This window comes from Dioscorea cayenensis, chromosome 5 (assembly GCF_009730915.1).
Source record: "Dioscorea cayenensis subsp. rotundata cultivar TDr96_F1 chromosome 5, TDr96_F1_v2_PseudoChromosome.rev07_lg8_w22 25.fasta, whole genome shotgun sequence".
Lineage (NCBI taxonomy): Eukaryota > Viridiplantae > Streptophyta > Magnoliopsida > Dioscoreales > Dioscoreaceae > Dioscorea > Dioscorea cayenensis.
In genome coordinates, this window is record NC_052475.1 from 30,909,276 (window position 1) to 30,925,573 (window position 16,298).

At 39.5% G+C, this 16,298-nt stretch overlaps 6 protein-coding genes across 9 annotated transcripts; 4 read left to right on the plus strand and 2 right to left on the minus strand.

Annotated features, from left to right (window-relative positions):
- The first annotated feature begins 13 nt into the window (after nucleotides 1-13).
- On the plus strand, nucleotides 14-3,872 carry LOC120261350 (ATPase GET3B-like). 2 transcript variants are annotated; one of them, XM_039269214.1, is made up of 11 exons: nucleotides 15-228; nucleotides 669-880; nucleotides 978-1,040; nucleotides 1,187-1,297; nucleotides 2,085-2,159; nucleotides 2,269-2,337; nucleotides 2,436-2,501; nucleotides 2,760-2,837; nucleotides 2,925-3,023; nucleotides 3,164-3,298; nucleotides 3,468-3,872. In XM_039269214.1, the coding sequence occupies exons 1-11, from the start codon at nucleotides 66-68 to the stop codon at nucleotides 3,603-3,605; spliced, it is 1,209 nt and encodes a 402-aa protein (XP_039125148.1). In that variant the 5' UTR covers nucleotides 15-65; the 3' UTR covers nucleotides 3,606-3,872. The 2 variants fall into 2 exon arrangements, with proteins under 2 accessions (XP_039125149.1, XP_039125148.1); XM_039269215.1 differs by lacking the exon at nucleotides 2,269-2,337 and having other exon boundaries at nucleotides 14-228.
- Nucleotides 3,873-3,987: 115 nt separating this feature from the next.
- Nucleotides 3,988-6,186, plus strand: LOC120261345 (pentatricopeptide repeat-containing protein At1g62260, mitochondrial). Its single transcript, XM_039269206.1, has one exon. It carries the CDS (start codon nucleotides 4,164-4,166, stop codon nucleotides 6,174-6,176), a length of 2,013 nt encoding a protein of 670 aa, XP_039125140.1. The 5' UTR covers nucleotides 3,988-4,163; the 3' UTR covers nucleotides 6,177-6,186.
- LOC120261348 (pentatricopeptide repeat-containing protein At2g36730) lies at nucleotides 6,184-7,775 on the minus strand. The gene has a single exon (XM_039269209.1). The coding sequence runs from the start codon at nucleotides 7,747-7,749 to the stop codon at nucleotides 6,199-6,201; it is 1,551 nt and encodes a 516-aa protein (XP_039125143.1). The 5' UTR covers nucleotides 7,750-7,775; the 3' UTR covers nucleotides 6,184-6,198.
- Nucleotides 7,776-7,882: 107 nt separating this feature from the next.
- Nucleotides 7,883-10,872, plus strand: LOC120261347 (pentatricopeptide repeat-containing protein At3g47530). Of its 2 annotated transcripts, none has more exons than XM_039269207.1 (2): nucleotides 7,883-10,007; nucleotides 10,818-10,872. In XM_039269207.1, the coding sequence occupies exon 1, from the start codon at nucleotides 7,904-7,906 to the stop codon at nucleotides 9,680-9,682; it is 1,779 nt and encodes a 592-aa protein (XP_039125141.1). In that variant the 5' UTR covers nucleotides 7,883-7,903; the 3' UTR covers nucleotides 9,683-10,007; nucleotides 10,818-10,872. The 2 variants fall into 2 exon arrangements, with proteins under 2 accessions (XP_039125141.1, XP_039125142.1); XM_039269208.1 differs by lacking the exon at nucleotides 10,818-10,872 and having other exon boundaries at nucleotides 7,883-9,754; nucleotides 9,851-10,174.
- On the plus strand, nucleotides 10,821-12,156 carry LOC120261351 (extracellular ribonuclease LE-like). Its single transcript, XM_039269216.1, has 3 exons — nucleotides 10,821-10,997; nucleotides 11,107-11,262; nucleotides 11,609-12,156. Exons 1-3 carry the CDS (start codon nucleotides 10,890-10,892, stop codon nucleotides 12,029-12,031), a joined length of 687 nt encoding a protein of 228 aa, XP_039125150.1. The 5' UTR covers nucleotides 10,821-10,889; the 3' UTR covers nucleotides 12,032-12,156.
- Nucleotides 12,157-12,444: 288 nt separating this feature from the next.
- Nucleotides 12,445-15,208, minus strand: LOC120261349 (malate dehydrogenase, chloroplastic). 2 transcript variants are annotated; one of them, XM_039269210.1, is made up of 2 exons: nucleotides 15,144-15,208; nucleotides 12,445-14,074 (listed from the first exon to the last, which is right to left on the minus strand). In XM_039269210.1, the coding sequence occupies exon 2, from the start codon at nucleotides 14,034-14,036 to the stop codon at nucleotides 12,792-12,794; it is 1,245 nt and encodes a 414-aa protein (XP_039125144.1). In that variant the 5' UTR covers nucleotides 14,037-14,074; nucleotides 15,144-15,208; the 3' UTR covers nucleotides 12,445-12,791. The 2 variants fall into 2 exon arrangements, with proteins under 2 accessions (XP_039125144.1, XP_039125147.1); XM_039269213.1 differs by lacking the exon at nucleotides 15,144-15,208 and adding an exon at nucleotides 15,020-15,105.
- Nucleotides 15,209-16,298: the final 1,090 nt, after the last annotated feature.

A 16,298-nucleotide genomic window follows, 5' to 3' on the forward strand; every position in this document is an offset into this window, starting at 1 on the left:
AGGAACAATCTCGCAGTATTGCACACCCTCACAATAGTCCATTTTCTTCTCTCATTCGCATCACTATGCTCGCCCTTGGGACGCTCTCCTCTCTCCCGATGCTCTTCTCCCCTTCGCCCCATCTCGCCCGCCGCCTCTCGTTCGCCGCCGCCCGCTGCTTTCCACCGTCTCCGACCCCTCTTTCTGTCCCTCGCTTCCCAATCCGCCGCCGTGCCGTGATCCTCCAAGGTCCGCTCTTTATCAACCTTTGTATGGAAATATGGTTCTTTTAGTTCGTGATATCCTATTGTGGATTGAGATTTACGGTATGTCGTGATGGATATTCGCGGAGTGGGATGTGTAGCAATGATTTTGTTGTCATTTTTATGGTTTTAAATACTATTAAGCTGCCTGGGCTTTAGATGCTGTGAAATTTGGACCTTGATCATCGAAAATTAAATGCATTTAGGTTTGTAGTGTTTCGGCGGTTTCTTGATAGATTGGCATTGGTTTGTTGATTCATTCTAGCGTTTTCTTATTTCATTTCTGTTCTTCATAGGCAAGACCAAGTTTATGTTTTGTTTCTTATAATAAGAGAACGGATTCGAGCTATTTTGTTGGGCAACCATACTTTTGTCCACTCTTTCTAAGTGAAATTGCAATTTAGGAAAATGTTATACTGTTTGTAGTGAGAGCAATTGCAAGTCCAACAGAAAGTGTTGCTGGATTTGAAGATATGGTTTCCAGTACTCAGAGAAAATACTATATGCTTGGAGGAAAAGGAGGTGTTGGGAAGACTAGTTGTGCTGCTTCACTAGCTGTGAAATTTGCTAATCATGGTCATCCGACTATTGTTGTGTCAACTGATCCAGCACATTCCTTGAGTGATTCTTTTGGGCAAGTATGTGGTAATCTAATCATAATCTCATCTAGAAGGCTCGTGTTTTCCCTTTTACAGATCAACACCAAGTTATTTTTTGTGCTTCTGTCATTTGTAGGATTTAAGTGGAGGAACACTGGTACCTGTTGATGGAGTGGATTCTCCACTGTTTGCTCTTGAGGTGAGCATGCATAGTTGATGTGTAAAGGAGTTGTTGATGAGTTTTGTTAGCTTCACTTCCAAATTAATGTATATTAACAAAGGCGGTTCTTGCAATCATTTTTATATATACAGTATGATTGCTCAACCAGCTACTTTTCATTGCAGATAAATCCTGAAAAGGCAAGGGAAGAATTTCGCTCTGCTAGTCAAAAAAGTGGTGGGACTGGGGTTAAGGACTTTATGGACAGTATGGGCCTTGGAATGCTCGTTGAACAGGTATTGAATCCTGACTGTTAGCAGGTTTTCCTCCATAACTATTTGGTTTAGTTCCCCATTGGTCTAGTCTCAGTATCTAACTTTTTTTATTTTTATATTTTCTTCCGTTGGATGATGGAGCCTTTGGCCTGTCTTTTATTTTTCTGTTGGCATTTTCTAGGGTAATTCCACTAACTCTTCATCTCTGTACCGAGAAGGAAAATCCTTCACAGTAACCAGAATTTGACAGTGATTCAATCAAACTCATGCCTTTCTCATCTCTTATAGAGGTTGCCTTTGGATGGTCAGCTAGTATCTAGTCTCAATGTCAGTTGAAGCAAGGAAATATTTTGCTGCATATTGCTGCTAGTATACCTTTGAAGTTATAAATAGCCTGTAAATGGCCCGACTAGTGGCTTGTGAAGTTGGAAAGTTACATTGGGAAACATGTAATCTTAAACTTACACCGTGCGCTGTGTTTTACTGACATTAACTTTTGTCTAAGGAACTAACGTATTCTTTGAAATTAATATCTACATTTGTTTATAGTTACTTCATAATATGTCCACTTATTAATGCAGTTCTAAAATTTTCCCTTCCTTCGAAAAGCACTTTAATTTATTACCTAGATATAGAAAGTTCATCAAGATGGCAGTGCTTTAAATATATTAGGCTTTGTAGAAATTTGCTGAAGCCCATTGACCTGCATATTTATTGTTTTCTTTCCTATGTTTTAATTATGAAAGATAATAGTCTCAGATAACTGTTTCAATTCTCTCTACTTATTTATTCCTTCTTGCTTTTTAAGCTTGGAGAATTAAAACTGGGCGAGCTGCTGGATACACCTCCTCCAGGATTGGATGAAGCAATTGCAATTTCCAAGGCATGTGATCTTAAAAATTGTATTTTCTTGCTGTGCAATGTGCACTTCATCTATTATTCTTAATGCTCTTTGGAGTTGTTCATTTTCTAATTTCAGGTTTGTTCTCCAGGTAATGCAATTTGTGGAGGCACAAGAATTTAATATGTTTAGTCGTATAGTATTTGATACTGCTCCTACTGTAAGTACAATATGATCAGCTCTTGGTTTTCCCTTAAATTTGAAGATCTTTTCATCACATTCTCTATTTACCTTTTCTTCTTCTCAACTTTTTCACAGGGCCATACTCTTAGACTTTTGTCCTTGCCAGACTTTTTGGATGCTTCCATAGGCAAGATATTGAAGGTACTTTTACCAATCTCCTCGTGGTGATCAAGTGTTTGGCTCTATCATAGAAACAAGGATATTGCCCTTTATATTTGATTTCATGCCTGAATATAGTTGTATGATCATTAATATTTATCAATTTGTTGTTACAGTAAGGTTAAATTCTCCTATGTTCAGTTTAATTTTTTGCCATTCCACTCTCATCGTTGTATTTTATAAACACTGCTATTACTTGATGGATTATGTAGTTAATACAATTTATTTTTCTATTTCCAGTTGAAAAAGAAATTGACTTCAGCTACATCAGCTATCAAATCTGTATTTGGTCAGGAGGAGCAACCAGCCCAGGATGCAGTAAGTTCAATTATCTTGATACAAAGTCCATGCTAAGATAGAAGAACATGGTGATTGGTTTACACCTTTTCTTTTGTTGTTTTATAGTCTGACAAACTAGAACAACTAAGGGAAAGGATGGCTAAGGTCCGAGAGCTTTTCCGTGACAATGAGTCGACTGAATTCGTTATTGTAACAATCCCTACGGTAATATGCTTAGCTTTAAGAAAGTTACTCCTTGTGGTGCATGAAGTGTCTCTGCATATGTGCTTTACTTAGTAACTCAAGCTAAAATTGATTAAAATTATTTTTGGTATTTGACAATAGTCTGTCTGATTTTTCTTCAGGTGATGGCAGTGAGTGAATCATCAAGACTTCATGCTTCCTTAAAGAAGGAAAATGTGCCGGTCAGAAGGCTTGTTGTCAACCAGATTCTGCCGCCATCATCATCAGACTGCAAATTTTGTGCAATGAAAAGAAAGGTATACAACATTAAAACTTAAATTCCCAAAAAATAATTTGATATTATTTCTCAAGGACAGTCTTATAGTCTGTAATGTTAGAATTGAACCAGCTACACAAGAAACATGAAATTCATTTATCATTTTATTGTTTCATCAAAGGCAAACAAAGGCATGTTGTTGATTGCAGGATCAAATGCGTGCCCTGGATATGATCCAAAACGATCCTGAGCTCAGTAGCCTGAGGATTATCGAATCACCGTTAGTTGATGTAGAGATCAGAGGAGTTCCTGCTTTAAGATTTATGGGGGACATGGTGTGGAAGTGAACTTACCAACCATAAAACAATTGGTTTTTTCCTGTTATACTACTCCCACAGCAGCAGCAGATTTCAAAACGTAATGGCGAAAGGACCGAGGAACATACTAGTAATTTTTTCATCTTCATCTTGCTCTGAAGATTCTGATCATAAAACAAGACATGAAAAACTCAACCGGTTAACTTCCAAAGTCTGTCTTTCATAGTCGATACCTTTTATGTTTTGTTGCTGGAAGGTGTCTTTATGATTATTATGCATGGTTATATTATGTATTTACAAGAGCAGTTTTTTCTAATTTTTATATTCAATGTCTTATTTGATGTAATTCTAATTTAGGCCATATTCACAACCTAGATTATTTATTTATTTATTTTGGATAAATCGGACAATCAAGGGCCGTGCACAGTGCCACAGAATCCATATGTCTTCACTCCACGTGAACTGATATTCAGCATCAACTAAAAATAAATAAGTATTTATAATATTATATTACTGTTGGACTTAAAAACACACACAGTTGAATAAAGAAGCACGGAACGAGCCAACACCAAGATCATTATCAATAGCATGCGAAGAAGGTTGACGCACCTGGCGTTCCGCCGTGCGCTCACCGATGGCCGCCATGGTGGCCTCGACCACCACGAGCTCCTCCGAAGGCTGAACAAATCTCTCTCCGAGCTCATCCGCAGTGGGCAGCTACGTGAAGCCCGACGAGTCTTTGATACCCTCCCTCAACGCAACGTCGTCAGTTGGAACTCCATGATCGGTGGCTACGTTCGACAACGTGAGCTCGCACAAGCCCGCAAGTTGTTCGACCAAATGCCTGAAAGAGATGTTGTGTCATGGAACTCCATGCTAGCGGGGTATGCTTCGTCCAGGGATCCCAGAGAGCTCGAGGAAGGACGTAGGCTCTTCGAGGTGATGCGGGAGAAGGACACTGTTTCTTGGAACACTATGATCAATGGCCTCACAAGGAATGGGAGGATGGACGAAGCATTGCGTTTGTTTGAGAGAATGCCTGAGAAGAATGTTGTCTCTTGGAACACGATGATCACTGGGTTTCTTGGAGTTGGAGATGTTAGTAATGCTATGAACTTGTTTGAGAGAATGCCTGTTCGAGATGCTGCTTCTCTTAGTGCTCTTGTTTCCGGTCTTATTCGCAATGGCAAACTGATTGAAGCTGAGAGTGTTCTTCTCAAGAGTGAGTGCACTAGAGATATCAAAGGTGCTGTTGATGCTTATAACACCTTGATTGCTGGTTATGGGCAATGTGGAAAGATTGAGGATGCTCGTCGACTGTTCGACATGATACCAGATAAGAAGCATGGATTCAAGAGGAATGTGATATCGTGGAATTCGATGATCATGTGCTATGTGAAAGCAGGGGATGTTCGCTCTGCAAGGATTCTCTTCGATGAGATGCCTGAGAGAGACATCGTCTCATGGAACACAATGATTGCTGGATATGTGCAAGCATTAGACATGGATGAGGCTGTGAATCTTTTCCTTGAATTGCCGGAGCCAGACGGCTTGTCTTGGAACTCGATAGTGTGTGGGTTCACTCAAAAAGGAGATGTGCTGCAAGCAAGGTGGTATTTTGAGAGGATGCCACAGAAAAATCTCGTATCTTGGAATACCATGATTGCAGGTTACGAGCAGAATGGAGACTACGATGGAGCAATCAAACTGTTTACACAAATGCAGGCAGCTGGAGAGAAACCTGACAGGCATACTTTTTCTTCGGTTCTTAGTGCTTGTGCAGGGCTTGCTACTCTTTATCAAGGGGTTCAGATCCATCAGCTTATTATCAAGACTACTGTGGCTGACATTCCGATCAACAATGCTCTTATCACCATGTATGCTCGTGGTGGAAACTTGACGGAGGCCACGGCTGTGTTCGATGAAATGAAACTGAGAAAAGATGTCATCTCATGGAACGCAATCATTGGAGGATATGCACAACATGGTCATGCTAAGGATGCTCTCGCTATATTTGCTGAAATGAAGAGAACGAAGGTGAAGCCTACACACATAACATTCATCTCTGTTCTGAATGCTTGTGGGCATGCAGGTTTGGTGGATGAAGGGAGGAGGTATTTCGATTCTATGGTTAATGAGTTTGGTATCATGCCGAGTGTTGAGCATTATGCTTCGCTTGTTGATCTCATTGGGCGACATGGGCAGCTTGATGATGCGCTGGATGTGATCAAAGGAATGTTAGTTCCACCAGATAGAGCAGTGTGGGGAGCATTACTTGGTGCTTGCCGGGTACATAACAATGTTGCATTGGCTCGGATGGCAGCAGACGCTTTGGCGAATGTCGAACCAGAGAGCTCTGCGCCGTATGTGTTGATGTATAACATGCATGCCGATGAGGGCCGATGGGATGACGCATTAGAAGTGAGGGAAGTAATGGATAAAAGGAGGATTGCAAAACAGCCTGGGTATAGTTGGATTGAGTTGCAGAACAGAGTTCATAGTTTTGTTGCAGGGGATAGATCTCATCCACTTTCATCTGAGATTCATTCCTTGATTGATAGCTGTAATAAAATCATTCAAGATTTTGAACTTCAATCTTGAGTGCAAAGTAAAATGCAATTGTTCATTCACTGATTATAGAATTGAGATCTTCAGGACAGATCATCCTCATGCTTAGGTTCAATACAACAAGCAATTGGTAAATCTTTTCACAATCAGCGCAAGATTCATCTCCAGAAACAAATCTATGAAGTGAACCACCAACATCGATGCCACTCTCCGCAACGGTCTTCTTCAATCCCTCCTCTCTCATTGTTCTTCGCATTGTAGCTGCTTCTTCCCATGATCCGGCTTCTGAGTACATGTTAGCAGCAATGACATAGTTCCCACTTCGTCTGGGCTCCAGGGACAGCAATCTCCTTCTGACCATCTCTCCAACACCGTTAACATCCTTCGAACTATGTATTTGACAAGCACTCAGCAGTGTTCGCCACACAACCGCGTCAGGCTTAACAGGCATTCTCTCTATGAACTGGTAGGCATCATCAAGCAGGCCCTTTCGACCAAGTACATCAACCATTGCACTGTAGTGTGTCATCATTGGTTCAATCCCATGTTTGTGAACCATTTCATGAAAGTATTGCTTGCCTTCACTCACCAGGCCTGCATGACTGCAGGCACAAAGGACACCAAGAAACGTCACATAATTAGGTTCTATAGAAGAATTCCTCATCTGCAAGAAAAGTTGGAAAGCTTCTTTTGCCAGGCCATGCTGCGCAAAGCCTAAGATCATGGCACTCCAAGTCCATACATTCCTCACTAACATCCGATCAAACACTGTAATAGCACAAGCAATGGCTCCACACTTAGCGTACATGTTCACCAGTGCAGTGCCCAACTGATGGTTAATCTCCAAGCCTTTGCAAACAATTTGGCTGTGAACCCATCTGCCAAACCGCAAGCTTCCAGTCTCAGCTGAAGCAGAAAGCAGCACAACAAACGTGGTCTGATCTGGCTCAAAACCACTGCTCGTCATCCGAGTGAAAAAACGGATCAATTCTTCCGGCAATGAATTATCAACACATGCTGACAAGATCGTGTTCCAGGAGACTACCGTCCTCAGAGGCATACAATCAAACACCTTCTTCACATCACGAACCTTGCAGCAAGAACCATACAAATGCATGAGAGTGTTCTGAACATAAACGACAGAATCGAAGCCACTCTTCAAAACATCAGCATGGACTTGCCGGCCGAGTTTGAGAGCCGATAACTCCGCACAAGACTTGAAGACAAAAGGGAAAGTGAGCTCATTTGGTCTCATTCCTCTCTGCCGCATTTCAAGAAATACACTAATGGCATTCTGAGAGGAATTCCTCTGAGAATATCCCCTGATGAGATGGTTCCATGAGGAGAGCATGGGAGTGGGAGAATGGTCGAACAGGTGATGGGCATGATGTAAATCACCTGCTGGAGAGAGCGCAGAGAAGCGGAGCATCTCGCTAGTAAGGAACTTGTCATGGTGAAGGCTAGAGGTTTGGATTTGAGCCTGGATTTGGAGGAGTTGAGCCATGGAGGTGCATGCTTGGAGGAGAGCAAGGTAATGCTGTTTTTTGGAGAAGATGGATTGAGAGTTTGAATTATAGTTAGTTTTATTCATGAATGAACAAGCCATTCCCTGATCGACGAAAGTGAGTTTTGGAAAAGAAAAGGGCTTGATTAGCACTTTCAAGGTTTTTGAAGGGTTAAAATGAAAAAAGAGTTCTTTTTTTTGGAGGGAAGAAGCAAACCGTCACCAACTACCTTTTGAACTTCGAAGTTCGCAGTTGATGATGTCTTTGGTTGGTGTTCATCTCCTTCAATCCTCTCCCTCTCTCTCTCATTGCATTCCTCTCATCAAATCATGCTCTTCCAAGCCCCATCTTATCCAAATCCATGCTCTCCTCCTCCGCACTGCTCTCTTCCAAGAATCCTCCATCTCCGCCGCCTTCTTGTCTCGAGCCGCTTTGCTACCTTTTCATGATTTGAAGTATTCTAAGATTGTCTTCGATCAAATAACCAAACCATGCATTGTTCACTATAACATTATGATAAGAGCTTTCTCGCAAAGTGATTCTCCGAAGAAAGCTTTCGACTTTTATAAACTTATGCGGAGAAATGGTATCAATGGCAACCGGTTTTCTTCTTCTTTTGTTCTCAAATCTTGTGCCAAGATCTCCACTTCGTGTGGAGGAAAGCAAGTTCATTGCAGGATTCTGCAAGATGGGCAGCAATCTGATTCGCTTCTGTTGACTTCTTTGATGGATTTGTATGCATCTTGTGGTGATGCTGGGGATGCATGTCAGGTATTTGAAGAAATGTCTAGTAGAGACACTGTTGCTTGGAATGTGTTGATTTCTTGTTATACCCGAAACCGACGGACAAAAGATGCATTGGGTTTGTTTGATCTGATGCAAAGCCCGGAGTATGGATCGAAACCAGATGATGTCACTTGCTTGCTTTTGCTCCAAGCTTGCACACACTTGGGTACTCTTGAATTTGGCGAGCGGATACACAAATACATTGAAGAGCATGGTTATATCAATGCTTTGAACATAAGGAATTCACTCTTAACTATGTATCTCAAGTGTGGATGTGTTGATAAAGCTTATAGAATGTTTTGTGATACACCTAAAAAGAATGTCATTAGTTGGAGTGCAATGATTTCAGGTTTGGCAATGAATGGTTATGGCCAGGATGCTATCGAAGCCTTTAATGAGATGAAAAGAGTGGGTGTTCCACCTGATGAACAGACATTCACTGGCGTGCTCTCCGCTTGTAGTCATAGCGGATTAGTAGATGAAGGATTCAGATTCTTCAATATGATGAGATTGGAATACGGATTAGCTCCCAACGTGCATCACTACGGGTGCATGGTTGATCTTTTGGGGCGTGCTGGTTTGCTTGATCAAGCATACCATCTTATAACGAATGATATGGGAATCAAGCCAGATGCTATGATATGGAGGACTCTGCTCGGGGCTTGCAAAATTCATGGTAATGTGCAGCTCGGAGAACGAGTCACAGAGCATCTGATTGAATTAAAAGCAGCTCAAGCCGGGGATTATATTTTACTGCTGAATATCTACTCTTCTGCTGGAAATTGGGAGAAGGTAGCAGAAATCAGAAGGTTGATGAAAGATAAAGGGATTCAAACCAGCCCTGGTTGCAGCACTATGGAATTAAATGGAACAGTTCATGAGTTCATTGTCGATGATGATTCTCATCCAAGGAAGGTTGAGATTTATCAAATGCTTGATGAGATTGGGAGTCAATTAAAGATTGCCGGTTATGTTGCGAATACGGAATCTGAGCTACATGCTGTGGATGCCACTGAGAAGGAGAGTGCACTCTCATATCACAGTGAGAAGCTGGCCATTGCTTTTGCCATTCTTGCCACTCCGCCAGGAACTACAATTAGAATCGCGAAGAATCTTCGCACTTGTATCGATTGCCACACATTCTCAAAGGTGCTTTCTAGTGTTTATAATCGTGTAGTGATCATCAGAGATCGAAGCCGCTTCCACCATTTCAAAGATGGGCATTGCTCATGTAATGATTACTGGTAGATCAAGTGCAGTTATCGATTTTATCTGTTATCAGTTATCGATCATCTGCGTATAGCCTTCAGCATTGAAATGGTGAAGTGATTGAATTCATTGAAGAACAAGAAGTCAATTTGTCAACCAGAAGAGTGAAAGCGCTTGCTAACTGATGTACGAACTTTGAATGCACAGGTGAAAGAATGGCTTAAATTGTCTTTTATTGTTTGACTGTCCACACCAAGCCAGAGAAAACGGGAAACATGAACTAGTACGTATCACCATCAAGTATCAACACATCTAGCCAAAGTAACATCAGCTTTCACATTTGGGTGTTCTTAAGATTCAGTCGGTACGCAATAACTTCAAATTATTTTCCCCTTTTTTGAAGAAGAAAATTGTTATATTTTCTCTTTATGTTTGACTAAATGTTTCAAGAATTAAATTTGTTGTTGTGTGGATAAGTGCTACTAGTGGATTTTAAGAATAAACTAATGTTGATGAGAGGTCATATTTTATACATCTCACACCACATGTTCCATCTAAATTATATATGTAAACACATGGTCTTTTTTTTAATTCTATTTGATGGGAGAAGTTTTATATTTAATTGTATATTTATTAGATTTTTTATTACCATGATGCTTTTTAAAGCTAGAGTTGTTGAAGATTTCTGAATTTTTTTTTTCAAATTTCATTATAAAAATTCTTCCTTCACGTCCCAAATTTCATAGATATATGTACATTATTGAGTTTGTGTGCTTGTGTGAAGGTTCCTCAACATACATTTTTTTTAAAAGTAAGATTTGTCCAACAGCCATCTTATTTTGTCAGTTGAGTCCCATAATTCAGCTCTCTAATTAATAATTTCATTAGTGCATTTTTCGTGCAACAAGTGGACTTAATCATTAATTTCAAGATCAATTAACAATCAGGATCTAATCAATAATTAAACCAAAATTTTTTTTCTTAATTTAAATAGAATATGAATGAATGTGAAGAAAGGAAAAGAAACATAGTTGCGTGACGCCTACCAACTGGATAATGAGCTTTCCTAACATGTCTTATCTACTTCCTTGTTTGCCTCTCCGTAAATTAATACAAAAAAGAATATGCCAACTTGCCATCCCATATGCCCTCCTTTGCTTATATATATATACAGCAATGCAGGTGAGCCTTCATCTTCATTCAATCAAACTCATAACCACTTTCAAGAGCTAAGAAAGAAACAACCATGAAGATGAACATCTTCTCATTCATTCCAATCCTTTTCATCATCCTTCCCTTCTTTGTTGTGCTATCCAGTGCTCAAGATTTCGACTTTTTCTACTTTGTTTTGCAGGTGTGTTGTAGTGGGGATTTTAGTATTACTGTGTTTGTGTTTTCAGATGTAAATGATGATGATGATGATGGTGATGATGATGATGATGAGTTTTTAATTTTTGATGCAGTGGCCTGGTTCTTATTGTGATACAAAGCAAAGCTGCTGTTATCCAACCTCCGGGAAGCCGGCCGCAGACTTCGGCATCCATGGCTTGTGGCCTAACTACAATGATGGTTCATATCCTTCCAACTGTGATCCAGATAGTTCTTATAATCCATCAGAGGTATGTGATAATAGTTCACTTCATTCTGTAAGTGTTTTTTGTCTCTCCTTTTAGTCCAATTGCAGAAAAAAGGGATGCTGCTACTAAATTATGCAATGTGATTAGCATATTAAGAACCTTGTTTAGGAAGTCAATTTCTCAGCAAGTAATTTAAAAAACATATAGACATAACTGGGTGGAAACAAAGACATTGTAAATGCAAAATTTTGTCAATCTAGTATTATTGCAGAAAAACATATGCAAAATTTATTCATTAGAGAGAAGCAAATATTTTTGCATGCCAGATATTGAAAGTAAATGCTTAACAAGGCTTCTTGTCTTCTCATATAAATTTCTTGTTCTGCAGATAAGAGACCTTCTTGATAGAATGAGAACAAACTGGCCTACTCTGGCATGCCCAAGCGGCGATGGCTCCAAGTTCTGGGAGCATGAATGGGAGAAGCACGGCACATGCTCCGAGTCGATGCTCGACCAGCACTCCTACTTTGCAACTGCATTGAACCTGAAGAATCAAGTAAACATCTTGCAGAGCTTGAAGAGTGCTGGGATTGAACCAGATGGTGGGTTCTACAGCTTGACAAGCATCAAGAATGCCATCAGAGAAGCAACTGGCTTCACACCTGGTTTAGAGTGCAATGTCGATGAATCAAGAAACAGTCAGCTGTACCAGGTTTACCTGTGCGTTGATGCTTCAGGTTCGCAATTGATCGAGTGCCCTGTGTATCCAAGGGGCAAGTGTTCTTCAAGGGTGGAGTTCCCTGCATTCTGACAAATGGTATAGCACAAATTTCGTTGTATTGAATTCCGAGTATTCCGCCGTCACTCTGTGAACTTTGTTATGTCTCAGCACCAGAAATTTGTCAGTAATAATTTGCAATCTTGAGATCATGAATTCTTCATTGTCTTCACCTTATCCCGTTTCTTCTTCTCTGTTCTTATCCAATATCAAACCTGGCCACACAATCACACAGGCTACTGTCTACCGACAAGCAGGCAGATCGGCTGTTATTTCAGCGCATGTCCCACACCCACCTACACTCAAGCAAACATGAAAAAATAACAACAGCAGCAGTCAGAAGCTTCTCATTTCATTCACAGGGTCGGAAGTATTCTAACCACGTCATTTAAAGCTTGAACATATGCATAAAAAAGAAATAGCATCTCGAACAGAGCAAATTGCACTTCCAGAAACCAAACCATTTACTTTTCTCAACAAAATTATCATATTCAATAATAAAACCAAAGTCCAACATGGCCAAAATGAGCTTCATGTTACACCATGACATAAATGGTAAATGGTGCTTCAACAACTAGATAGCCTACATGGGTTATTGCCGAATTATCCCTCACAACAGGAATATATCCTACATGATATTCATGAATATCTCAATCAAAACATAAATTTTCTCTTGATCCCAAAAAAAGTACACCTGCTAATCTGCAAAACTGAAAGAAAGGGAGCATGGCTCAGCAATTATTCTCTTGTGGAAGAATTGATGATGATTATAGCATTAAAGAAATAAGCATCATCAAGCAGAAGCTGCTGCTGGCTGCTTCTGAGCAAAAGCCACGCCTTTCTCAATGCTAGCCTTCAACTCTGGCTTGAGGGCTTCCAGTGCTTTCTCCTCATACTGAGTCAGCCCCTGAAGATCAGCAGATATCACAGCTTCAACACCATTCTTCCCCAGTTTAATCCTTGATGCGAAGAAAGGCAGCTCAGTCAGCTCAGATTGAATGAAGCAGCACTCATAGACATCACCATCTCCATCCAGAGCTCTGAGTGATGACTCAACGAATCTAGCGGCTGCATAAGCCATTGACAATGTTGCAGATCCAGCACCAGCTTTTGCTTCCACAACCTCTGTCCCGCCATTCTGGATTCTGACAGTTAGCTCTTCTACTTCTTCATCAGTGAAGGCTGTAGATGGCCTTGTCTTGGACAACAAAGGCAAAATAGTAATCCCAGCATGGCCCCCAATGACTGGGACATCCACATCAATGAGCTTCAGATTCTTCTTATGTGCCACAAATGTGTTTGCTCTAACAACATCCAATGTAGTGACACCAAATAGTTTTTTTGGATCATAGACCCCTTTCTGCTTGAGTACCTCTGCAGCAATTGGGACAGTAGAATTTACTGGGTTGCTGATGATGTGAATAAAGGCATCCGGACAATTATCTGCAACAGCCTCAACCAGTGTCTTTACTATGTTTGCATTTATGTTGAACAAGTCATCACGAGTCATTCCTGGCTTCCTTGGAACCCCTGCAGGGATGACAACAACATCTACGCCTTTCAAACAGTTAGGGAGCTCTGATGGTCCAGTGAAATCCAAAACCTGAGAGGGGGTATTGCAATGGCTAAGGTCTGCGGCAACTCCCTTCACATTTGCTATATCATAGAGATGCACAGCAGACACCAGAGGAGACATCTTGATCAACAGTGCTAGTGGTTGACCAATCCCTCCAGCAGCTCCAAGAACAGCCACCTTAAAACTGGAAGCCCGGGGCTGAAGCTGATTTGTGAATCTCTGCATCACTCCCCTTTTTGGACCAAATGATGCCTGTAGAGAAGCATTGCTTTCCTTTCCCAGAAAGGATGTATCTGTCTCAATTTGTACTGGTGACACAGCCTTCAGACCACTGAAAGCCCCAAAGGAGTTTGGGGCATTGAAACTCAAGCCACTCGGCTTAGATTTTGCTCCCAAACCAGTTTGGGCATTGAAAGTACAAAATGAAGGTGCGGAGATGGTGGAGAGTCCTGCTGATGCCATCCTATTACGATATAAAATGGACTAAAGAATATATAAGCCTGCCAAAAAAAAAGCCAAGTGATAAAACCTGATAATTAGTGTCAATCAACAAAAAATGGTGCCAAGTGTTCTATTATCAGAGATGCTAATTACAAATTATACATGACAAGCATCTTCATATCAGAAATCAACAAAATATAGCAGGAGAAAATCATATAATCTCAATTTAAGTTTCAGAACAGAACAACCCATGCAAACGAAACACTTTTAGCTTCAGACCACAACAGATTAAAAAAATAAAATAAATAAAATAAAAACTTCAACACCTGCATCATTTAAGTAACACTCAGCATTGATACTGAGCGTGTGAAACTTTCCATCTAACAGTTCAAACAATTGTTTTGGATCAAATCTAGCTAGCTTAATACAGGAACTGTTTAAACATGACACATGGTAGTAGATTGAAGGAAGGAAGCTCAAAATATAGCGCCACAATAGAAGAAATACAACATATTTTGGGCTGATATCTAACGTATGAGGATCTAATCAAACTAGCTAACGAAGACCTGATGGATCACCCTAGACCAAAAAGAACAGTTTTTTACCATTCGGGGAGCTTAGGGACAATGGTTAGTGCCTACCTCTAACCTGCAACTCTAAGCTAAATTAGCTTTCTAAGGAAGAGTTGTTACAAGAGATCAAGATCTCGCTCGCAAGAAAATTCATCCAAACATTGAGAATTCACAACTTGAATTCACCAGTGGATCAGAACCTAAATATCATGCACCAGCAGTTAAGATCAGCTAACCCCCAAAAGAAAAACCAATAAAAAAAAACCTTCATTTTTTCATGAAAAACACATTAAACCTTCACACCCACACTCTAAATCCAGATAGAAAAAGCAAAAAAAGGAAAACAGAAATTTGCACAGATCTAAAACAACAAAAGAAGCAGCAACTATCCGTTCAAGCAAACAAAATCTAGATCCATACAAAAGATCTCACCACTCCACCAAATCAAGCTGAAAAAAACCATCAAAATCGATCCCATAACATGCCTTACAAAGTGCCAAGTAGCAACCAAGAAGCAAATGATCAGAAGAAGAGGGAGCAATGGAGAGAGGAGTACCTCCTAGGGCTTCGGACGTACAACAGAGCTCGCTCTCTGGACGGAAATGCCGATGAAGCCGTGATAATGATATGAAATTTATAAAAAGTTAGGAAAAGGTGCACTTGGTCTCTTTATTGGTGGGCCCCAAACGACATGGCCCACCAAGAAAAATCTTAATCTTCTACGGCTCTTTTAAGTGATTCTGATATTTGAGATGGGCCTGCCTCCACATGGCCCAATATGTTCTTGCTTTTCGGCCACCCTGTTCCCATGGATGGCCCATTATTGGAGAAGAAAAATGTTAAATTGAATGTGTGTATATATATATATATATTGTATGTGTTAGATGTTATGATATTGTTATTTAAATATTTATATGAATTTTTAAGAGAATTCATGTGCGACTTTTTATTTGGTAGCAAAGTATGAGAAGGAAGCTGAAGGAGAAGATATTTCAATTGAGTGGGTTATGCTTGATTTGATGGCGAGTAGAAAATTATATAATGAATTTTAATCTCCCATGATTTACTAGTTTTTTTTTTATTTAATTAAATAAATGTTATATTTTCTTTCATGAATAAGCATAAAAGAAGGATCTAAATATATTTAATGTTTAATTCAACGGTGTAAAAACTAATGATAAAAACAATTAGAAGGAACATCCATACATGGAATATAATAAATATATATATATATATATATATATATAATAAAGGTTTTTTTTATATATATACCTTTAAAAAATACTAAATATAAACAAATCACATATTAAGGAGTGTGTAAATTTTTTAATTATATCACGTGCTTTCGTCTTACAACAACAGGTAATTAAATTCATAACCTCACCTATGTTACAAGGGACTCATATATTTAACTTAAAATTAAATAATTCACATTCATACTAAATTTAAAATTAATTAAAAAATTCAGCCTAAATTTAAAATTAGTTAAAAAAAATTTTGATGCTCAAAATGATTTTAAAAACTCTAGCTTGGCTCGATTTAGCACAAAACTCCTTTTATTGCTTGTTTTATTTTTTGAAAAACAAACCATATACGGTGGTTTATCCACATTTACCTAAAAAAAAAAAACCATATAAATCATATGATATATTCAATATAATAATATACTGTATAATAATATTATATATTATTAGATTTTATAATATATATT

Excerpts from the sequence above, each read along its gene's own strand:
- LOC120261350 (XM_039269214.1), top strand. The coding sequence starts at position 66 with ATGCTCGCCCTTGGGACGCTCTCCTCTCTCCCGATGCTCTTCTCCCCT. Across the intron at positions 3,024-3,163 it reads TTATTGTAACAATCCCTACG|GTGATGGCAGTGAGTGAATC; the intron begins GTAATATGCTTA and ends ATTTTTCTTCAG. Across the intron at positions 3,299-3,467 it reads TTTGTGCAATGAAAAGAAAG|GATCAAATGCGTGCCCTGGA; the intron begins GTATACAACATT and ends TGTTGATTGCAG.
- LOC120261345 (XM_039269206.1), top strand. The coding sequence starts at position 4,164 with ATGCGAAGAAGGTTGACGCACCTGGCGTTCCGCCGTGCGCTCACCGAT.
- LOC120261348 (XM_039269209.1), bottom strand. The coding sequence starts at position 7,749 with ATGGCTTGTTCATTCATGAATAAAACTAACTATAATTCAAACTCTCAA.
- LOC120261347 (XM_039269207.1), top strand. The coding sequence starts at position 7,904 with ATGATGTCTTTGGTTGGTGTTCATCTCCTTCAATCCTCTCCCTCTCTC.
- LOC120261351 (XM_039269216.1), top strand. The coding sequence starts at position 10,890 with ATGAAGATGAACATCTTCTCATTCATTCCAATCCTTTTCATCATCCTT. Across the intron at positions 10,998-11,106 it reads TTTTCTACTTTGTTTTGCAG|TGGCCTGGTTCTTATTGTGA; the intron begins GTGTGTTGTAGT and ends TTTTTGATGCAG. Across the intron at positions 11,263-11,608 it reads GTTCTTATAATCCATCAGAG|ATAAGAGACCTTCTTGATAG; the intron begins GTATGTGATAAT and ends CTTGTTCTGCAG.
- LOC120261349 (XM_039269210.1), bottom strand. The coding sequence starts at position 14,036 with ATGGCATCAGCAGGACTCTCCACCATCTCCGCACCTTCATTTTGTACT.